Source organism: Coloeus monedula (assembly GCF_965178545.1).
Source record: "Coloeus monedula genome assembly, chromosome: 1".
NCBI lineage: Eukaryota > Metazoa > Chordata > Aves > Passeriformes > Corvidae > Coloeus > Coloeus monedula.
This window is the reverse complement of record NC_138781.1, coordinates 19,297,895-19,321,534: the sequence shown is the minus strand read 5'-3', so window position 1 is coordinate 19,321,534 and position 23,640 is coordinate 19,297,895. Positions and strand designations below refer to the sequence as shown.

The 23,640-nt window shown below is 36.9% G+C and overlaps 1 protein-coding gene across 1 annotated transcript in view; it reads left to right on the top strand.

Annotated features, from left to right (window-relative positions):
- Nucleotides 1-23,640, top strand: part of PLXDC2 (plexin domain containing 2) — a 261,533-nt gene that overhangs the window by 188,480 nt on the left and 49,413 nt on the right. Inside the window, exons 7-9 of the mRNA XM_082298661.1 lie at nt 6,155-6,254; nt 15,094-15,189; nt 16,090-16,171. Coding sequence (XP_082154787.1) covers nt 6,155-6,254; nt 15,094-15,189; nt 16,090-16,171 — 278 coding nt within the window. The remainder of the gene's footprint in view (nt 1-6,154; nt 6,255-15,093; nt 15,190-16,089; nt 16,172-23,640) is intronic.

Sequence of the window (23,640 nt, the reverse complement as noted above, 5' to 3'; positions counted from 1 at the left end):
TAGGTAAAGGTAAATTTTAATTTTATTTCTTATTTATTCAAACAATTTGAGAGTCTCTTTTTCACATCCTTCCTGCTCCCACATCTGGTTTGCTACCTCATAAACCTGGCATTGACCACCAAGACAGGATCCCAGTGGAGGTTTGCTGAATACCAAAGGAGTTACTCTGCCCAGTTTTCTGCATTCTGTTGTTTTCCCCAATAGGAAGTAAAATGAAATTTGCAATTTTTATCCAAAATTGAAAAAATAAAAAAAAATAGAAAAGGAGCTGAACCATCGGAAAAGAGAAATATGGCAACATCAGAATATCTTTCAGAAGAGTTAATTGTTAGGAGAAGGAGCTGTACAGTCAAATTTTCAAAATGTGAAAATTTGAAATATAACAAGGTCCTATAACAAGTAAAATATTTATTTCTTTAGCAATTTACTTTGCTTACAGTGCACCCATTTTAAATATTGCTTTGCTTATACCAACTCTTAGTATTCTGGCAAATGGTCGATATGTAAAGAAACATCAGCTGGCATGATGATTTTACTGGTGTGATGCCTTAGGTTTTAACTTTTATATTTTTCAAATTCTGTACTGCTTGGTGTATAACTCTGAAGTTTCTTGTAGCCTGTTAATTTCTGATCTCTCATGGTAGGTAGACATAACAAAGCCTCTCTGGGCCTGCTTTCCAAGGACACCCAGACCGTCCTAAGCCCAAAAAGTATAAACCAAAGAGCCTCTAAGGGGGGCAAGTGGAGGGGAAATTACATCATTAAACTGAAGCGTTAATTGGGGAATCAACCCTGATATGCAAATGAACCAAACCTATAAAAGTGTGAAGAACTCGTGACCTGTTGTCCATCTTGGGGTCCATCTTGGCAATAGCCTCTGGCTCCCCAGGGGGTACCTTTGAAGGACTTTCAAATAAATACCTGCCTTATTCCCTTACTCCTGTCTGGTGTCTGTGTCTAGGAGGCCTTTAAAGGCATCAGGTGTACCTCTACTGCATACAAAATGCATTACAGTGCAAACTAGCCAGCAGAACATAGGAGTATAGAAGAATTTTGGCAAAGGCATATTTTTTATGTATTAGTAGTGAATTTATTATGTTCTAAATGTCACAGAAGTTCAATTCTCAAGCGTTTCACTTCTTATTAAAGAAAATAACTATTCTACATAGTCTTTTCCCATTAATGCTTAGAGCTAATGTTCCTTTGTGTAATATTTGGTTTCCCTTTTCGTCCATGATTAATACAGAACAAATTAGGCAAAGGTACCCTAGGCCTTGTTAATTGTTTAGGATATTTTTCTTAATTTCATTAGCAAAGGCTTTCTTTGTTCATTTAAACAGTTATGGCTCTCTATTTATGTAGTCATCCAGAAACCATTATTAAAGTTAAAATATTTGCTCAAAATTGCCCAATATGTGGATTTGGAGAATAATTCTAAAAGAGGCTTGTAGTAGAATGAATTTCTATTCTAAAAAGGAGACAGAATTGAATGAAAATTATTAAATGCCAGCACTTAAATAAAATTGATGCTCTTGCTAGGCATGACGGCAAATACTCTGTTTTCAGCAGCAAGAATTCAAACCTTGCTATTGTTTCCTGAAAACCAAAAACAAAATAAAAAATAAAAACCCACCCCCCAAAAAACAAACCAAAAATAAACAAACAAAAAACCCCAAACAAACAACAGCCAAAAAAGAAAAACAAAAAACAAAAAAACAAAAAAAAAAAAAAAAAAAAAAAAAAAAAATCAAACCAAAAGAACCCCAAGCAAACAAAAATTCCATAATCTGAGCGGGTATTCTGCCTGCATTATACATGTTTGGCATTTCTTTGCCTCTTTTATTGTTATTGAAACTATTAAGATGGAAATGATCTTTGTTTTTTGAGGTGGTTAGTTTATGCAATTTAAAACTCTTGATTAATCTTCATGCAATTAGGCCTGTGGACTAATTAATTACTACTTAGGAAACTGGCAATGAAAACCCTATGTAAACTATTATTGTGTTCCTAATTATTATTTTGCAACATACTCTGGCTCTTATCTTTGACTCAGTTTTGAAGTGGGGCAGTAAATGCATCCTGCTTACCACCTCCTTCGAAGAAGGTTAGAGGCCGTGATTTTATTCTTTTTTGAAGAATAACATTCTGATATGACTTCACAGTTGAAAAGAATAAAATTTGAGAAGTCTGATGAAAAATACCATCTATATTACAGATGCCAATGATGCATAGGATTCAGCATAAATTCTAGATACCCTTCTCCCAAATGTTGTAGTATATAATTCAAAATATAGACATTAATGGCCTCAGTGCTAGTGTGGGAAGTTTATTCATAAACTGGTGACTTGTGCAACACAAAAGATCACATTGTCTGTGGTAGAGCTAACAGATGGTTTAGAATTATTCTAGCTAAAAGCCATTCTCAGAAGGTAATGCAGTAAAACACTTGATAACCATTAGCAATTGCATGTTCCTAGCTCTCTGCTCAACTATTTAACATATCAGCCTGCTATGACCTATCTTGCCATTCAGGTGAGAAATCCAGAACAGCAGCTATTTGCTTGCTACCTATGTTTTGCTGTAATTTTCCAAAAATTATTTTAATATTTACTACAAACCTTCTGTCAAAAGGGAATGTTTCCTAATCAGCCAGCATATGGTAAAAGCTCATTTTATCTTGACATCTCATGCAAAAGATTTCACCTGTAATATGGCGCTCAGTACACACATTACCAATTTCTTTTTCCACACCTTAAAAATTAACGTATGTTTTTGTAAATACAGGTATAATGACACTGTAGTTTTTCAGGAGAATGAGAGTGTTCCTGGGTAGTGGATTGCTTTCTACTTTGACTGCATTTCTGACTGCATGATTGTTTCATTCAGGCTGCCCTTCAGAGCTGGCTATGCTAATTTAATTTTCTTTTTGAGCTTACACAAGCTTTTGCTTCTAAGCCCTGTTTCTAAAAGATATATCCAAATTTTTGACTCCTTCTTCTGTTAGACTGGACCCTACTACTTTCTTATTTGTTTTAGAAAAGATTCTTCAGGTTCCTTACTCTCATTAAAATGCCCAGCACAGGAGTGTGGACACCTGCAGGGATTTTGGCAAAATCCATTTTTACTTCTGATTCAAATTTTTCTAATTTCTCCTGAAGTTTTCCTTTGTATTTTCTGTTCAGCTTGGCTACTGCATCCTGGTTTAGTACCTCATATCACTGAGTCATTCATAATTTTATTAACTTTCAAAGTCTGAACCAGGTTGTAATGAAAATGAATTTATTAAAAAAAAAAACACTTGTGGCATTAGTACTACAAGAACCCATCACTCCTTCCCAGAAACAAAACAAAAACAAACAAAACAGAACAAAAAGATAAATTAGTTTGTTGTTTTCATAATTTTTGCAGGAAAGATGCAATTTGTTCAATAATTCAAAAATTCACAACAAACATGTGATAAGGCACTAGACTACTAGAAAGGAGTCTTGTTCAAGAAAAGCTGAGTGCAACTTCTGATTTACATTCACACAATAAAAATGAGTATTATCCATTTCATGCATCAGACACAATTTATGCCTTAAGATGACAATTTTGCCAGTCTATTTTGTCACACACCTACTAATGCCAATTCCAAATACACTGTGTCCTTCGTCTGCTGTTTCCTCTCTAACTTTGAAGAGAAAGCCATTGCATCCTCCTCATCAGTGCTTTTTCTAACTTAACTTTCAATAGCTTGTCTAGAGTATTCTCCTCAAAATCCTTTAAGACAGTTTCTTTGATAGTCAATGTAAGCTTTTCTTTCCAGTATTCTGAGACTATGAATAATTCTCTTATTTTGTTTAAGCTTTCATGCTGCAGAAAATTTATAGACTTTTTTCTGAACTTAGTGAGTCTTTTATTTTGAAGAATTTGAAAGTATGGCTTTTGGCTGCCTTCTGTCACATTCTCCAATAACTGCATCAGAGCTCAGTTGATACAAGCCAAATTTAAGCTGATGTATTGCTAGCAGTATTTCCAAGCCAGTTCTCTTTTTTGTGTCAGCTTGACAATGTGCCACAAGCCTTTTTTATACCACACCAGATCATGTATGCAAGAACCCCTAAAAAAACAGTCACTGAATTAAATAGAAGGAATGGAAATTTGATGACAATTTTAATTCACCAGAACTTACATTTTCTGTTAGTATTTTTAAATTTAGCTTTTATTAAACAGTTACCAGTGTAATTGGGAAAAAGCATAGCTAAAAGGTATTTAGGGAATGAGGAGAACTACTCATGCTTAACTCAAATTCCAGTAGTCATGCCATTAATTGACATGTAGACAGAATTGAATCCTCAGCCACTGGATGTGTAACCAGCTTTTTACTTCAGCATTTTTCTGCTATGTGAAAAATACTGGTCAACACTATAATATTGGTAGTTTTACACAGGTGAAGATAGAGCAAGCTATTGGGTTAGCTAAACTAACACCTTGTATGTCGAGAGTCTAACACTTGATCCACTTACATCTGTCTTCAGCCTAGAAATTTCTGGTTAACTGAAGGGCAGCTTTGAAAAATAAGATATCCAACTGTGATCTGAAAGCAGCAACTGGCAGAAAGTCATAATTGCTCATAGAAACCTGTGCCTTGTTCTACTCCAAAGGTAGCTGCCTGAAGTTTCCAACTTCTGGTTATATCTTTCTGTGCTAGAATAAAAGACTCTTTAGCTCTTGAGTAGTTTCTCCCTATCGTAGTACTTGTTTGTGGTAATCTAACCAGCTTTCCATTGAGAAAGTCGAATGCATAGAACACTTTTAACACTTCTGGTAGTGGCATTTGAGAAGTGGAGAAGTTTACAAAATATTTTTATGACACTTTTATTCTTCCTTCTCCTAATTTTTCAGCATTTTTAAGAAACGTATCTTCTCAAAATCTGTGTAATGTATCAGCAATGATCTAATTTTCAGGTGCAAGTAAAATGGTCGCCCTACATCTAGGCTATATTTCACTGTTTGTGTAACCAAATATCATATCAATTGAGTTTTCCTGCTGAGATGTCCCTTCTGACTGCTAGAGTTGTTCATCCACTACAATATTGAGATTCCCTGGAGAACTGCTGCTTTCTAAACCACAGTCCCCAAACTCTACCTTGCGCTTTTTTGTCTGCATTATATCTGCATTTTTTTGCAATGTCTAACCTTGCTAATTGATCCAGGCATTTCATTATTTTTACTCTGCTAGTACCATATGGAGAACTGCTAGGCAGTAAATTTATGTTTCCTTCTCAGTCTTGGATAGAACTTTTGAATGCTGGGAAGACACACTGTCAGTCTGAGCTCCTCCTTTAGTGGTGACTGCTGTTGGTGATCAGTCAGTCTAGTTAATTTTATTAAAATTGCAGAAATGATACATCACTAAATTAAACCTCTTAAAAAATTTCACTCCTATTATATCTATACAAATATAAACCAAAGCTACAATCTTGTCCCAAGAATGGAATCAAACCTGACGTTTCTTTTCATGCAACCATGTTGCCTCATGTCAATAGCTCTGTGATGTAAAGCTGGACTGGTCTGTGAATATCTAGCTTTTTTTATTTTCCTCTAGAAATTGGCAATTGAGCATCTGGAATTATCCATGTTTACCACAACATTAATAGTTTTCCTGCTATTCCAGGACATATTAAATATTAATATCATTAATGTCAGAGCTCTTTACAGATAAAAATTCATCCAGTTTTCTGTGCAAATTAACTGAGTCATAAGTTTTAAAATGTTCATCCCAAGCTGACCTTTCACAGGTTTTGTGTTCAACAGTAGACAGGAGGTACATCCTTCTCCATGAGTGTTACTAGCACATCATCCCGCTTTTTCTTCAGCTGATGGGTATAAATTACTGAAATTACTACAATTTTCTGCTTTGTAATTGTCAATTGTTCTACCTCTAAGCGTTCATATGAAAACAATGCAAAGCAAACTGAGATAAAATACAGATTAACACCAGTAATGTCTTCTATCTTCGAAAAATTCTTGGTCCTATTGTGGTATGTTGTATAAAATATTTACTTAGGACTTTTAATTTACACTGGTTAAGTGTTCATTTTGGCAATGCTTTTATTTTTAGTCTTTTTCCTGTTTCAGTATTTCATTAATATCTTCCTGTTTTGTCTTCCAGATTCCTGTTGCTGTGACACAGATAAGTTCAACCAACCACCCAGTGAAAGTGGGACTTTCAGATGCATTTGTGGTTGTGCACAGGATCCAGCAAATTCCCAGTATGTAAAATTGTAGTGGTGCTAATGGTTTGGAGACTGAGAAATTAGTATAAGCTGATTTCATTGAGGATGATTAATTGCACAACAAATCACTAAGCTAATTTTAGCTTGTTAATTCAAGTGTTATTCGCTTGATAATTCCCAATATGGCTTTTCCTGTCATTGTTGCTTTTGAGCTGATAAATTAAGTAAATAAAATTAAATGGCCAGTCAAATAACATCAAATTAAACTCTCAGCTGGCACAATTTGGTTTTCCATAAGATTCTGTATCTGGAACATGCTTTCATATCCATAGTAAAGAAGAAGCAATCTGTTCAGAAAAACCATCTGTATCCAAAAATATCCAGGCTGGAAGCTTTTGCTACTTTATTCTGTACTTCAGATTCATATACACATTTTAGTGAGAGGAAAGGAGATGTAGTTATTAAATAACATCTTGAGCTCACATGGTCATGGCAGCAGTATTGCAGGTGACATTTAGTTTTGTCTGGCTGTAGTTATCCTTTGTATGGCTTCACTGAAAATAAATAGTAGGAAATCAAGTGTGATTTTCTCAATGCTTTAATGTACTGTGTGCAGAACCCTTTGAGGTTGTTTAGCCATTAGAGCATATGTTCCCTTTCCAAGTCTACTGGGTTTACTTATGTATTTGGAGAAAATTTACTAAGTTCAGTTTTCAGTGAAGCCCTGATAGCAGGGGGTAGATGGAAGGAGCTGTGCTTGAACCAGCCTCCTAGGACTGAGTCCAGGCATGTACTCCTAAAGTGAGCTCTGGCAGACCTGTGGTGCTTACAAGGGCTGACCTGATGCAGCCCAGCTTTAACACAGACTGCAGATGCGGTTGACACTGAAAAAGCAAGTGCCATTAGCCTCTCATCCTATCTCCTCATCACATATAAACATACAAAACAGTCCTTAACATGAGGGAGCATCAATCCTATGTTCTACATGTCCTGTCGTGGGGAATATGGAAAATATCAGTACCATTTGTTACTTGTTGTGAGCTCAGAGTAGCGTGAAGGACATTAGCATGCTGAGATTTTACTTGAGAGACAAGAAATTTGTTTCTGAAGTATGATAGGTAGTTGTGATGTGCCTATGGGTGCATGGATTGGTTTTGAGTGTTTAAGAACAAATGAAATTAGGCAACAAATTTCAGTAATTTGAGTGGTATTTGAAAGCAAATCATCTGAATAGTTCTGAAACTTCAGCTTGTAAGAGCTCCAAAGATGGATTCGGGTGGAAATTAGGTTGATTCACTTAGGCAAATGGTTTATGAGAATAGTCACAGAGAAATTCTGTCCAAGACATGCAACAGGATGCAGACGTTTTGACATCAGGCCTCCTTAATCAAACAACACTAAAGGACTTGTATTAGATTTACATATTTTGTATGGAAAATATATGGTATATGTGAATCTTTATTGTAATTTGAATGTTTCTTTCTGTAGCAATATTTCAGACAAGTACCTTGTTTTACTACCACTAAATAATGTTGGTTTTGATGAATGAAGAGTTACTGACTAGTCTTCTGGTTTTATCATATCTATAATTTTTTTGTCACATGACACTTCCTGCTAACAGAAGTGAGACTATAATGTGGGTAAGGAGTATAAAACATTCCACTGCTAAAGCAGTTTTGAGAGCATTATTAATGTACTGCTGTTTACAATGCATTGCTTTTCCCCCTAACTACTGGTTCTGTGGATGGTGGTAAATCATGTTTATTTTTGCTAGATTGCAGCTTACACAAAGCTAATAATAATCAAGGGAACCATCATTTCACAGTAGATTTTCCTGAAGCTGAATTGTGCTCTCAATGAAATAGGTTTACATTGATGTGTACAGGCAATATAATGGCACCTTGACAGAACTGGTAAATAATGTTGGCCCATAGGAAGCCAGTATCAGATGCTCTTAAAATACGCATGTTCTTGAATTCTTGTTTTTCAGAAGTGTTAAATCAACTATGGCTCTAGTCAATTACTGAAAAAACAATATGATAGAATTTTTGTTTTACTTTATTTGTTATCTTCTTAAGACAATGGAAGAATAGATATTGTTGTTTGTCCCAAAAGAAGGCGAAGAAGTATAACTACTAGTTCTAGCTTACCACTTTATCAAAGATTTTTCCATCAAAAGAACCCAGTCTCCCTTTATTTTCATGGCTAGTTATTAAAAAAGAAAAAACAAAAACAAAAACATCTCCCTCAAATAATACAAAAAAACCACCCCAAACTCTACTGCTTCATGTTTGAGCTCTGTCAGTTCTTTTTGTGTATGTATTGTGCATTTGAAAAGGAAAGAGCCACTAAGTGCAACACAAGCCTATTTGAACAAATATATCCCGTCAATTTTTAAAAAGGCTGAACATCTTTGGTGCATTTTGTATGCTCAATATTCTAAAATGTCAATATAACAGACCTAGTTTATTAAAGTAATTTCAGAAGATTTAGGCTATTTATCAGATTTTTTTCCAGAGGTACTGTCCAAAACATTGGTAATAACTTTTTTAATGCTTCTGAAATGCGAGTTCAAAACCCAGGCAAACCTATTTCATTCAGAGGAGAGCAAAACATGCTTTTTGATCAGCCATTTCATTTCAAAAGTGCATTTTAATTAGTGATGAAAAGTATTCTCTTGAAGAGCCAAGAGCTAAAAGGAAGGATTTTCTGAACTTTTTTAAATGGAGGAACCTGAGAATTTCATACCTATTATTATTAATATACTTCTTCATATAAAGACTTTGCAGTAATACCCCTTTTATCTGCCCCTAAAAGAATACAGGCACATACACTTTTTCACCTTATCTTTTAAGAGTTAGAGCATGGAGATGGGAGATTTTTGCCAGGTGGCTTTCTGCCTGTTTTTTGATATATTTCCTTGATCTGCTACTACTTCTTGAATATAGACAATGGCATTATTTTCCACTTATATTACTGCAGATTAGCCTCTATTTTATATTTTATATCTAGCTATAGATATGCCAGTATATACTCTAGAGGTGTTTTGGAATGAATGCTAATGTGTTAAGGGAAGTAAATTTCTGCTTGGCACCAGGGTTAACCTGATAATTCCGAGATTTATGTGACAGCAAAATGACAAACTAAGTGATTAATTTCAGAGGAAATGTTTCAGCTCTTTTCAGGTAATTGAAATTAAGTGAGCCAAGCTCTGGAACTCCGCTTCTGATTTGTAAGTTAGAGTGACCACCCTGATTTCTTCTTCTTCAGACAGGCTGAACACTTGCACACTAATTATTTTTCCTTTTGTAACAAACACACTAAGAATGTTTCATGGATGTCTTCCAGCTAGAAACTTGACTGGTAATGACAAAGCTGGAAGCTTTACATGTTCCTTCAGCAAGTCTTTTTTGAACACCTTCACTACTTCAGGACCTTTGTTCGTTGCCCACCTTCTCTTACCAGCTCCCTTTGGTTTCTTTATTTCTCTGCCATCTTTGCTATTCTGTTCTTGGCCTTTCACTTGCCTGTGGTGTCCTTTACTCTCCCTTCTGTGGACTCTCAAGATCTCTCTTTAATTTCATGAGCATCTTTCTTGCCCTCTGTTTTCCCTCTCCTTCAGAGTTACTGTGTTTCTCTCCTTTGTTTCAGCACTCTTCCCTATTATCTTTCAATTAGTTTTTGGTTGTGTAAGAAGAAGAAATGAAAAAGCATTTCCTGCAAACCACTTTTTTATTTTAGCAAGAAAAAACCCAACAGAGAGCTTTCCCATATTGTGTTTGTTTTCCACAAAACCATGAAATACACTGGTAAAATGAGAGTGTGCCAGATTCGGGGGACCTACACCAGTCTTGCACTAAGAGATAATGGGTAGTAAGTTTGTCTCCACAATGAGACATACTTCTCTATGATCTCGGCCTCTACTGTGTTAGATTCAGCTCTTTTAGGGAATCCATGCCTTGACAACTCAACATTTAATCACACTGAAATTATTCAACAACACTGTGTACAAAACTGAAATTGTAGCTGAGCTATGTGTTAGTAATATTCCAGTTTCAGTGCAATTAGTGTCACTCAATATGTAGTGTAACTCAAGCATATAATTAAGTGACAACTCTGCATGTTGTAAATGTTTGCTCAAGATGTCACACCACTTTGTCTACAGCAGTGAAGCCCCTGAAAGAACCTTAGGATTACCTTCCTGAAGGGTAAAAGACCACTGGCCATTTGTGCTCTGATATCTATTTATATAAAGGTGCAGCATCACTTGGGAAATCACAAAGTCTGATTTCCTGCTGCCTCACTGGCAGTGTTATCATTTACCTCTGTGCAAAATGGGCCTCAAAGTTATCACTCTAAAATCATAGTATTTATTCTTCTTTCCACTAGTGTAACTAATGCCACAGAGCCAGCTGTTCCAGCCCTGTATGTTTGTCTGCTGGTCCAAAAGGGTTTATCCAGGCAGCTGGGTTCCTTGCACTAGATGTCTGATTCAGGAGCATGCTGTTGATCTTTGGTAGCATGACACTGCTTCCAGGACTGGTACAAGTTGATCAAAGTTTAAAATATTGTCATAAACAGCCACAGACAGATCTCAGAGTAAGGCAGTTTGGTGCATGGTGGGATTAGGGAATAAAGCAAGTTTTTCACACCTAGGTCCTGCACTAGGAGCTCCTTAGCTGGCATCAGGTATGGAGGCAAATCTGGAAGGACGTGGAGAGTTTCAAAGTAAATCATGTGTGGTAGGCACAAAGCATTGGGGCAGAACAGCTCTTAGTACATTGTTCATAAAGTTATTTTCAGAGCATACTTCACTGGTTTGCTTGTTCACAGATTATACGTCTTTGAGGTGCAGCTCCCAGGTTTAAAAGGATTTTTTTAGTATTTTTTAAGAGAATTATAAAATAAATACAATCAGGGAATCTGAATTTTTATCTAGATTTAGATGTGTGTAATATTCAGTGACCAACTGCAATTGTGGAGGCGTTTGGATTACAGGCATTGGTGCTTGGTCCCAGTGTCGATGCCTCAAGAATTAATTAGTTAATATTGCTAAGTTTAGAAATAAAAAGCTGTTAAAGAACAGATGCTTTGACATTCTAATTACTTTACCTTTTGTGGTGACAGCAATCAAACATACCAGGCTTTCAGGTTTTATTCACCTGGTGATGTTAAATAAGGTCCCTGTCAAGCAAAGTCAGTGGCTGTATAACACAGCAACTGTGCCCCACCCTTCTCTATGCCTTTTATTTTCCACAAATTGCTTGCAGCTTGCAAAACAAATTGTTTACTTCAAATTGACTTCTGCATAATCAAATGGACCCTCTTAGCATTTGTGTTTTCTCTATCAGCAAGACTAAAAAGTGAATGTACAGCTGTGTGAATACATATGGCTTTGTTTAGCAGTTATTTCTGGGTATATGGCTAATCCCGATTCCCTAGAACTCTTTCACTGACAAAGGTCTTTTTTTGTGTGACATATAATTTAAAAACTCAGAATGACTTCTCCAGTATTTTCACATTTCACTGTATTGCACATTTTAGCTGAGGAAAAGTGTATGAGGAAAAGTGATTATGTAATGGAAAAGATAGAGAGAGATTATGCATCTGTCAGACACATATTTAGAATGGTTTGTTATGAGATACTGACCCTTCAGACAAGTTAAGAAGTCATTGGTGCTCTCCTGGCACTGCTCCCTCTCCAGAGCACTCTCCCTATCGAGTACTTTTAGTCAACTGTTGCAGTTCTGTTTCATAGAATATTTATATTCCATTATTTAGTTTAATACTACTGTGATAAAATTACATAGAAATATTTTGTCACAGCAGAATCTTGCACGTCTATAATTTACCAATCCATTGCTTAATCCCTTGAAAGGATTCTTTCAAATGGCCTTCTGACCCCCATGTTATCTCTCTTGGTCAATGAGGAGCATTCTTACCTCAAATAGCTGGTGTTCAGGGTTTTCTGCTGGGACTGTACCTTTGGCCTTGTGTTCAAAGATAGCACAAGTACATGCCATGAAGACAAACCAAAGAACAATTTGAACCATGCTGTAAATTAAACCAAGCGTAAAAAAATACGGTCTGGTATTGAAAAATATATTAAAAGTTATACCATTTAAAAGTGTGTTTGAGAAACTCAGACTTATAGAAATGTAAAGTATTTTCATGACTAGAAGAATATACACATATTTTCTGAAATTCAGAACCAGGAATGGTACTTCAAAAGCATACAAAAGTCCTTTTCCTTTCCTCCCTTCTCTGCTAGGTCTGATGTCACATTTCTTTATAGCAAAATACCTGCACATGATGCTTAAATATTTATCTGTTTAGTGCGTGAAATTATTTCACTAGTTCTTGTCATGTTGAGTTGTGTACTAAGGTATACATGGGCTCATAAGCTCTTTGGGATTCTGCACTAGTACTTTTTTGTGAAAGAGCTAAATAGGCAGCATAAGACAAAGAAGAAAAACTTCACCTGAGTGAAAGGCAATGTCTCTCCTGGAGTGCATGAAGAGGTTAGGGGGAAAGCATGAGGGAAGAGTATTCATTTTTCTGTTTATCCTGTTGAGTTTAGCTTTTTTAACCAGTTTTGTTTTGCTCAGAATTCAAAATAAGGAGAGAAAAGTGCCTTTTGAGGATCTAAGCATGGCATGCTTAAGTTGTACTTTCAAAAGAATCTAGCCCTGCATGTTTTTCTAGCCTGGTCAGGCAGGTAAATTTGAATGCTCACATTTCCAAGCACCTGTCTGTAAGTATATATAAAGATGTTAGAAGGTGGCTATGCAAATACCTCTCTGTGCTTCAGTTTCTTACGTTAGATAGATGCCTCATATGCAAACTCACCACCTGTGGCTGACACAGTCATCTTTCTGAAGAAAAAGTTCAAATTTGAGTCTGTCAGGCAGTGGGATTTAATGGGATCAATAGTCATGCTGAAATATGCATGATTATAATTTTTTTTTTTTTGATAACACACTTAATTCTCTTAAAAGTAGTGTTTTTCAGAAATTTCATGCACTGGGTGAGGTAAAAGTGCCTGTGCCCTGAGTCACTGATTCTTACTGAGTCTTTGGAAAGCCAGATGCTCCTTATTTCTTGTAAGTCCTGTAAGGAGCCTGTTAGGAAAGGTTCAGCATTAACAGGATTATGGCATACTAGTCTGTACCAGTACTGATGAGGTGCAGTTCAAAAAAAATGTTGACACCCAACATTTGAAATTATGTATTCACTTGCTTTTATTTTTCCCTGCTTTTTTTTTTTTTTTTTTTTTTTTTTTTTGACAGAATGGTAAAGACTTTTGTGGAAAGAAATTACAGCCTTCAGCATTGGCAGGAGCTCATTTCAGAGACATTTTACAATCACTCTGATTTGGCTTTTATGAGACTGACCATTCCATGAGCATAAACCCCTTGCAGCTGGCAAGAGATTTTCCCTACCCCAGCACACAACTAGCTTGCGCATGAAAACTCCTTCTGTCCAGTGGGTCTGAAGGACTTGGCTGAGGCATTTATTGGGGTAAACTTTGGCACCTGCCCACATCCGTCTTTTAACTGGTCACAATGTATTTGTAGATAAAACTAGTTCAATTATAGGTTCATTTCATACTGAAAGAGAAATCTGCTATCAGGAGGGGTGAAGTCAGAGTGAAGCTTCGAACAAATCACAAGAAGTGGTTGGCAGTGGTGCTGATTTGAAGCTGAATAGAAGTATTATAGTCTGAAAGCAAGATACTGCCTACTTGTCCCTGAGAGCTATTGAGAGAAGAGAGGGCAGAAAAGCTGCTTCCTCAAGTAACAAGGTGTGCCCTAGTCCATACAGGACTGGCAACATAGATTGAGTTTGTGACTGTCTACAAGTCCATTTTCTTGTGTTGCATGTAGACTCAGACTGCCCATTGACATGGGTAACCTGTTAATCCTTTGTATGTAACCCTTTATTTCTCTCTGGAATGCTTGTACAGGGTCACTGATTGTATTTTACTTTGATTTCAATTAGTTTAGCAGACCTTCAAAACCAACATAATTATGAAACTAAACACGAGAAATTTGTCATTTTTGTGTCAGATTGCTGTTGTAGGTTGTACTTTCAATTTGCAAATATAAAAGCTGGCCAGGCTATATTGCAGCTGTACACATAAAATCTGGAATTTTCAGAACACATTATAGGATATTGTTCTGGGAAGTAGCACGTGATTTTTTTCACATTTATCTTGTGCTTGGGTCTTACAATTGGTTGTGAGTTCAAAGCCCTTAAGAACAGTGCATTGACTATATTGAATTTCTGCTTTGAGAAACTCAGGTGCAGTCAGCTTGTGTAAAGATTATGCATAGTGACTGTTTAGGAAGACTCGTCTTCTTTAATAAAATGTTATAATATGAAAATATATTCTATTACATTTAGATGTGAGCCATCTTGTAGCTAAAAAACTTGACTAAGCAATGAAATCAGTTTTGTTTGCACATCATGGCAAGAACTGACAAAGTGAGCATAAAGCATTTCTCTCAAGTCTGTAAGCTGAGAAATGTCTTAGGAAAGCAAGCATTTGAAATATACCCTAAAATGTCTGACAGTATACTGTCCAGAATTTCTGCCTAAGTCAATGACTAAGATGCTTGAGAGCACAGTCAGCATTTTCATAATTCTTTGCCAGGATAAGTACCTATTCTGTCATCTCTGAGCGTTTCTCAACTGAAAAATTCTCTATCTTTACATATTATTTTGTGATATTCAAAGTTAAAAATATATTCTTTAGGAAAATTGTTGCCATATGTGCACCTAAGGAACAGTGTGCAGTCATTACTTCCAGTATTTTTCACAATGTAAAGACTGGAAAATAGTAAAATATGAATTTTTTTTTCTTTCCTGTTAGATGTCCGCAGAAGAACAATTTATGAATACCACAGGGTGGAGCTACAGATGTCAAAGATTACCAATCTCTCAGCTGTTGAAATGATACCTCTTCCAAGTAAGTAAAACATTATATAAGCAGGAGCCAGATCTAGGAAGCATCTCCCTCCCAGCAATGCCTACACAATTTCAAATATTTTGTTTTATCTGTTGACTTGGAATCATGAACAGATTCATTTATCCTCTCCTAGATTCCCATATGGATGATGCATTATCCAGTTCATTCTCCTGTATCTCAAATTAGTTTATAGGTATATAGATCCCAGGAGGTTTTGAATGAAATTTGTGCCAAATCATTTTTTCAGAAGAATGATTATATTGCCTTTAAATGTGTTTCCTCAAGGAAAAAAACCTGCAGTTTTCATGCTTGCAATGCAAACCTGAATTTTTCTGTGTACTGTGCATCACATCCCCAAACAAGTGACTCCAAATATTTTGCAGTTCATCTGGCTCTTTTTTCCAAGGTAAAATTACATTGTTCAGAAATCTCAGGGTTTAAAATGCCAGCTGTACTACCATAAAAGGAGTAGAAATATCTATTTTTCTTTTTTTTTTTAATCCAGTTATGGTTCTTGCACATTTTTCTTTCAGTCTTATTATCTGCTTATGTCTGACTGTTAGCAACACCAAAGAACAGTAGAGCCAGGGAAGAAAGAGGTTTAAGGAAATACTTAATACTGAGCAAAAAGAGATAAAAATTTGGGAATGAAGCTGAATGAACAGATGTGGAAGTAGGAATACATTTACAAATGGAATACCACAGATGAAATGTACTTTTGTGCATGCAGTTGTGCAAAGCATTGTAATAGGCTGGATTCAGGGTCTTATTTTGGCCATGTGTGAACCTGTTGAGTTTCTAAATATATATTATCAGAAGATGTATTCTTCTTATGTGCTTTTTATGTGAAATATATATGAGACTAATGTAATAATTTGTGTTTGTTTATCTACATTCCAGCTTGTCTCCAGTTTACCAGCTGCGGTCCCTGTGTCACTGCCCAGATTGGTTTCAACTGCAGCTGGTGCAGTAAACTCCAAAGGTAGAGAAAAGAATTTTTCTTTTCTTTCCTTTTTTTGTGTGGTTATGCATCTGTGCTCAAAGGCTATCCAAAACCATTTGCCTACACGTTATTCAGCATTAAAAGTTGTTATATTTGGGTTATATATATGCACTTACATGAACATAAACCTCAGTTTTGATCACTAGCAACACATCGTTGTTACATTTCACTTCAACAATTAGGTAAGAATATTCAAAACAGTTGACTCAGGAGTTAAGCCCTTGTCCTTTAAAATCCTTTTGAAGTAGAAAAAGAAGAAGAGACCGTAATAAAAATCGTATTTTCTCCCTACATCACTAGCTTCATCAAAAGTAATTTAACCACATGTAGATGCAGCGTGTTAATGTAACTGTAAAGACTTCCTTGTTAACAGCAGGGAGACCAACACATCCAAACAATCAGAGTATTTTCCTTTTAACATTTTCCTTTTAAACCTGTCATTATACTTAGTGGGTGCGTTGGGTCTCCTCAGCCTCTCCGTGACACATTGACGAGGACAGTCAAGTCCATGGCAGGAATGATTTACACTGGAGTGGCTGAAGCACAGCCAGCAAAATGGAACTTCTGCAGCTATAGCTTTCCAAAAAGTTTTTCACTCACCGACCTTCACTGACCTTCATGGCAAGAATTTACCGCCAGTTTTCTGAAATAAAGTGCAGTATCATAATGGATGTTTATTGTTGCTGTGTTTTTCAGCTCTAGTGATTAGGTTTAGAAGCACTTTGTATGAAATCGATGTATACTGAAACAAGAAAAGGTAATTAGCATTCTAAAATAGTGCAAAAATTTGACACCGTGTTGAAGAACTGGTAAATAGCTGACAAACATGGCACAGGATTAGGAAAATGGGGTCATCTTTATGTTTTCTTAAGCTGCAACTCCTGTAGTAAGTCACTTGAAAACTCTGTTCCCCATTTGTCTTGCAAAAACTTTTTCAGTTGGAGCTAAGTGAAATCATGTAATAGAATTGGAGCTAAGTGAAATCATGTAATAGAAAACATACCAAACTTCAAGAGTAAGAATACTTCTAGAAAACTGTTCCAAGCACGCATGAACAGTTCTTGGTTGCTTTACCCGATTCCTTGCTTTCAGCATTGTTTGATTCTCCTTCCATTGATAGATGTTGTAGCACTGAGTGTCTGTTGGCTTTGGTTTGAGCAAGGCCTGTTGCTTTGTGGCCAGTGTTCTCATTATTGTTTGGATAAACTCAGTTGTATAGTCCAGACCTCTTGTGAAGAACAGGCAAACCTTCAGATCCTTTGTGTTTCTCTGTAGTTCCTGAAGACGTGAATTTCCTGAGTTCTGAAATTCCTGGAAAATCTGTTTTGCTCACTAAGGCACAAATTCACTGTGGAGAACTGAGTTTTATCCTTCACCTTTAGCAGGAGCAGAACCAGGCATGTAGTCACACTGTGTTTCCTTCTGCTTGTTTAGAAGAATTTGTGGCTGTCCCCTCAGAACTGGCAAGGTGTAATTTACTGCTGAAAAATCTATTTCTGTTCAATTAAAGTTTGAATGAAGAAAACCTTGCGCTTTTTTTTCCTGTGGAGGTCAAAGATGAGCCTACTGTGAGGCAGTCCTGCACTGTTTCCCAGAAATAGTTGTCTCCACTCTGCAGCGTGGTTGTGCTTTTGACATGATGCAGCAGGTAGACTGAGTAGTTTTATTGCTATTAATTAGCCCATAACTGACAGTAGTGAGACTGTCAATTAATTAGCCCATAACTGACAGTAGTGAGATTGTCATTTCATGCAGGCAGTGTTTGGACTTTGTTTGACTACCAGCAAAAGCAGAAACTGGAGAGGATTCTTTAGAAAAAGGATGGATATAGAAAAGGAAACTAAGAGTGTTTCCACATGGGGATTTCAGTAGTTTAAAAACAGTAATATCATCCAGTTTTTATCTATTAAGATAAATAATATTCAACAGGTTTTAGCAAATGGAGAATTGTGTATAGAGTCATAAAATAGCTCAGAATGGAAGGATCCTCTAAAAGTCATCTAGACTAAACTCCCACTCAAAGCAGGGCCATATTTGAGATCCGACTGATTTCTTTCTCACTTTGTTCATCAAGGATTTGACCACAGAGGCTGTGGTCCAGTCCCCAGAACACCTTATACAGGATTTTGCACCTAATTTGTTACCTTGCTGTTTCCTCCAGAAACATGGCTTTGGTGATGATGTCTGCCACAAGCCTCATTATCTTTCTTGGCCATTCTTCTCCTGTTTCTGAAATATTTCAACTCTATGGAGAAAGAGATCTGAAATAATAAATGGTTAAATATTTTGTGAAAAGAGGCAACTTACTTTCCAAAATGTGAAAAGTGATTATTTATTTGGTTACACTGCAGGATTATTGTGATGAGGAATCATTCTGTCTCAGCTTTGAAAATTTTCTACCAGTTCTGGATACTCTCTCTATACTTCTAGTCTAGTGTCTCTCTTCTTTTACCTTGCTTCCTCAGCATATATATTCATTTTAGAGAGATACAAAATAAAAAGTCTTATTCCGTTCTCAGCAGCTGCGCCACCTCTGGCAATGTCTGGTTCAAAGGAGAGTGGTCAGAATCATTTGCTTCAGTACCACATTGTGGGTTTGTTCCCCTCAAAAATAAAATGCTGTGTTAAAATGTTCATTTTGCATTTAGTAAAGAAGCATTTCCTCAACAAGAAAATCTAATAGTCTGGTTAAAAATCATAAAGGATGGAAAGTTGTTAATTCCTATCTCACAGTCCTTCAGCTTTTTCTGTGTATCACTGCTCTTCACTCACCAGCCTTACATCAATGAAGACTTTTATCTCCTGTTACGATATACGTTGCTCTGCTGCAGTAGGGTAAAATCAGCCTGAAAAAACAAGGACAAAGCATTCCATCAAGTATTAACTTAGACATTTCAGAAGTGCCTAGAGGACAAAGAAAATTAATATTTACAGTCCACTTTCAAATGTGTGCTCATAGGGTTTTTTGAAGTAGGAGGAATGCTTAGGAGCAATGCCTGAGTAATGCTTTTCAGTTGCAAATCTGACTGGACACACTGGTCCAAGAGATGAGGAACCAAAACTGTCTCTCTTGTCTTTAGGCAAATCCCAGAGTGAAGAATCCAATTAGCCTTTGTTGCAAGAGCCTGAAGAAGGCTTTGAACTGTCAGTGGCGGGTTTTCAGTGTATCAATAATCTCCTGACCAACCTAGTGCTCAGAATTTCTGCAGAGGGAGATTGCCTATTTGCTTCTGAGGGGACTGATAGGCTTCTGAGGGGACTGATAGGCAGATAGGACTGATAGGGTCAGATATGCCTGGAACACACATCTGTGGTGCCACAGTAGTACTTTGGTGCTTGACACTGAACCGTGCCATAAATCAAATCTCTCCTGATGGGAGAGGATGTTTTAAAAGTCCTTGCAAGGAGTTCGAGAAATAAACGGAGACTTTCCTGGAGTTTCACTGCTGCCAGATAGTTGTTTATTAAGTCTTACCAGAGAAACAGAGTCACTAGCGTGACCCAGGCATAACACAAAGCAGAGAATGCAGGAGAAAAGTCCAATTATCAAGATTTACACAGCCTTTTAAAGATAATTTAACCAATGGTTACTAAAAACGTATATTATTTTCACTTTCCTACCAATTATTCAGTAACACGGCCAGGAACTGCGGAATTTTTTGTTCAATCATCCCTAATTACTTTTACTGCAGAACATGGAGTAGTAGTAGAAGAAGAAGAAGGTTTGGAGAGCAACAGTGCTCCATTTTGATGGGTTTTGCTCTTATCTATTTACTACAAAGAGAAGCCCAAAACCTCTAAATTTTTCATCCTGTGACAATCTTACATAGTAGTCTATAACCTAATTCACACCATTGTATTTTCTTTTCTGATTGTAGGCAGTTTTTTCCAAGGTTGGAGGTTAAAACAATATTGTTCAGGGGGGTAAAAAGCCTTCAAAATAGGCAGAGAAATATTCTCAGCACTCTGGGTTCCTACGGTGCTCTAAAGTGAGGTCTTCTCAAGGAGACAGACTTCCATGTCAGTAACAAGCCTACACATATCCACTGGGAAACAAAACTGTGTGCCAGTTCTACAAACCTTTCTTCTCAGGAACTTATTGCCCCATTTAGCCAGAGAAACATTACTACCAGGAACACCATCTTGCATGTGATTTTTTTCCTTGCATTAGGTTTAATCCACATATGGAATCATCCACACAGCAAAGTACAGGTTTTGGGGGAAGAAAACCCCAAAACTTTATGTAAAACTTTTAACTGCACAAGAAAAACTGACTAGCAGGACCACTGCAGAAAAACTTTACTCCCCCACATGGGCAATCTCTGTTGGAATGAAAACAGCTTTATCCTTCAATAGTGGGCTGTTTCCTACCTGTAACTTCAGTCCAGTGCAAGCTCTGCAATGGCTGGAGAGGCAGGTTCATTTTGTATGTGACTGAGGGCTGAATCCTCTGTTCCTGCACTCTCTACAAGCTTAAATCACCATTAGCTCTTTCATAATGGGTCATCAAACTATCCACTCTGAAATCCAATATGATGTGTGTCACACAACTTTATCATGACTGAAGCAAAGGCACATCACATCATTTTCCTTTGACATCAGCAGATGGAGGATCCCCCAGGAGCTACTTTCTTTTGGAACTACATATATTTCAGAACTGTTTCATAAGTAAAACTGTTCAAAAGGAGATTAACTATAAATAAACTAAGATGGTATTCTAACTTTCTCCAACACAAGTATCCATGTCTATAAAATGCCTGAAACACTTTAGTGTCTGCCCCATGGTGGTCTCCTGTGGCTGAAACTTGGTTCATTTGCCCTTCATTATCTCTGACTTCCTGACATGTAAAAAGTGGGAGAATTAATTCATGTTAGATTTTTTTTTTATACCGTCTACTTATGCATCTGAAAATGTTTATATACTCTAGGCACTTGATTTAGCCTGCACGTTGGAGATGTCATTTTCTGGGAAAGTTTTTGGAAGCTTTAAGACAACCTTGGTATTAATGCTTCAGTTTGTAAAACTTGCTTGCATATACTGAAATACTGAGTTCCCTTAAAAATATTTGAAGTTGTTTGTCCAACAAATAAAGATTCCCTAGATATTGATGTTTTTATTTTGTTAAACTTCAGGAAAGTCTCAGATCTGGGCAGTGAAATGAAACTGATATTTCAGTGTGCTCAGAAATAAGCAAAGAGCACATTCTTGCAATCTGTGCATGCTGGAGACTCAGGCTTTGAATGTTTCATGCTTCACTTTTTCAATACAGGATAAAAGCATCTCCCAATACCTGCAACATCAGTCAGGTTTGGTGTGGTACCATCACCCCCACGCTGAAGATAAGGAACTGGAGTACTGGTACTCCAGGGCAGGAGTACTAAGGACAGGAGCTGTAAACAGTTTAGATGATAGCTTTACTCAGCTGTCACTGTTGGTACATATATTCAGATTTTTAATCCTCAAAACTGTCTGCCTTATGCCAAGGGCACCCAAAAGCCTAACAGCTGGATCCACAAGGATGCTTTGCTGGCAGACTCACTTAGGTTTTCAAGGGAAGTTATACAGAATAGGAGAGCAGTACTAAAAGGAGCTTTTTACCAAATTCTGGACTTAAGTATCTAGGACCAAAAAATCTCTGAGGATCCAACACTTTGTACAAGGAAAGATCTTCAGATGAGTCTAAGCATGACTCAGCAGTGAAATCCGCCGTGGAAGCCCCATGACCTACTGTCACCCAGTAAGGGTCACATTGCCTTGACACAACAGTCTGTCAGTGGTCAGAGAACCCCTAGAGGCACAGGAGATAAGTGAACATGGGTCCTCTGAAAATAAGGCACCCCTGAAGAATGGCCTATTAGATGTGGAGGTGTGTAAGCTTGAGCACTGAAACTTCCTTGCATGACTCCAGCTCAGACTAGCTCCACTATCTGTCGCTGTTTTACCGAGAAACGGCAAGAATCACGACACAAGTCCAAGGAGAAATGGAATTATTTTATTGATTACAAGCTGGGTTATATAACTTGGTCTGCAAGAGAGCATGATACGATTGGTCCCTTGATCAACCACCCTCTAGAATGATAGGTGGAGGTTCCACAACGCCCATTCAAAATATTTTCCCCAATGTACCAGAAAAAGAGTTGGAAAGCAAGTTTGCACCTGTGAGATAAAGCCTTGATTTACAAAAACCTCAAACCACATCTCAGCTAGGCTTGCATGAGAAAGGAAAAACTTCACAGGATGGTGCAGCAGCTGGAAAATTCCTCTGCTCCTAGCTTTTTAGTATCCACAACTATCCTCAGTCGCTGGCTGCCTGGAGACAGGATTAGCACCTGGCACTGCTCTCCAGGCAGCCCTGCTGGGGACTTTCCTGGGTCTGAAAAGTGAGATTTTGCACTCTTATTCTTAAGAGTCTTTGTTTTCCAGAGTATACATTGAATAATGTGGTTTGAAATCATACCCGTTTATGACATTGACCCATAGAGTGCAAACCCCCAGTTTGAAAAATGTCCTGAAAGAGGCTGTAAAAATTCCAGGACTTTCTGAGTGCAGTGATGAGCCAGGACACTCCATGCACTTTAGGCAGTCATACTGCCCTTGTGTCTATGCACAGCTCCCAAAGTTTCTTCTACTCTTAAAGCAATCCTGAGCTAAAAATAATGAAAGAATCCCATTTGTGATGCATTTTACTTCAATGCTTAATCCTGTGTGCCAACAATAGCGCTAGTTGTGCAAATGAAAAGGTTATGGCTGGGGTTTATGGAATGTATTCTGAGCAAAGTGAAAAATCAGAAATGTATCTGGGAATAGTAGCAATAATGTGATTTAAGGCTTGATACTTCTAATCTTTTATTATGATAATCACTATTCCCCTCTAAGCAGGTAATAAAGAAAAGTTGTTTTGCATTCCATGCTGATTAGCTGGAAAGCAGAGAAAGGAGACTCTTTAGGCACCTGCAGTTAAGAAAATATGTTACAGTTCAAAATATGAAATGACAGTGTTCCATAGTGCCCTTACAGTAATTGAGATAAAAAAGAATGTCTATTACTTGTCTTCTGAACTTCTGAACAAGTTTGAAATGTCTTGTTTGTTCATTCTTCCTTTAGAAGGAAATTGGAAACATGTTTAGTTAACTTTCAAAGGTGAGTTTATGTCTGGAAATTTTTAATATCAGGAAGAGGAAAAGGATTAGGTTCTTTGTTTTTTTGGTCTGTATATCCCAATTGACAAGACCTGTTTTCATTAAAAGAGTGTTGACTCAAATGTTATAGTATAAGTAACAGTCTTATGTAATCTAAAATATTTATCAGCTGAGGAAAGCACCTTCTATACAGAATTACAAAAAAAGCAGAAAAATAATTACTATTCTATCTGACTACAGAAGTCTCTGGATTTACAAAAAAAAAATTAAATCCAAATAAGAAACACACAGCTTATTGTTTGATATCT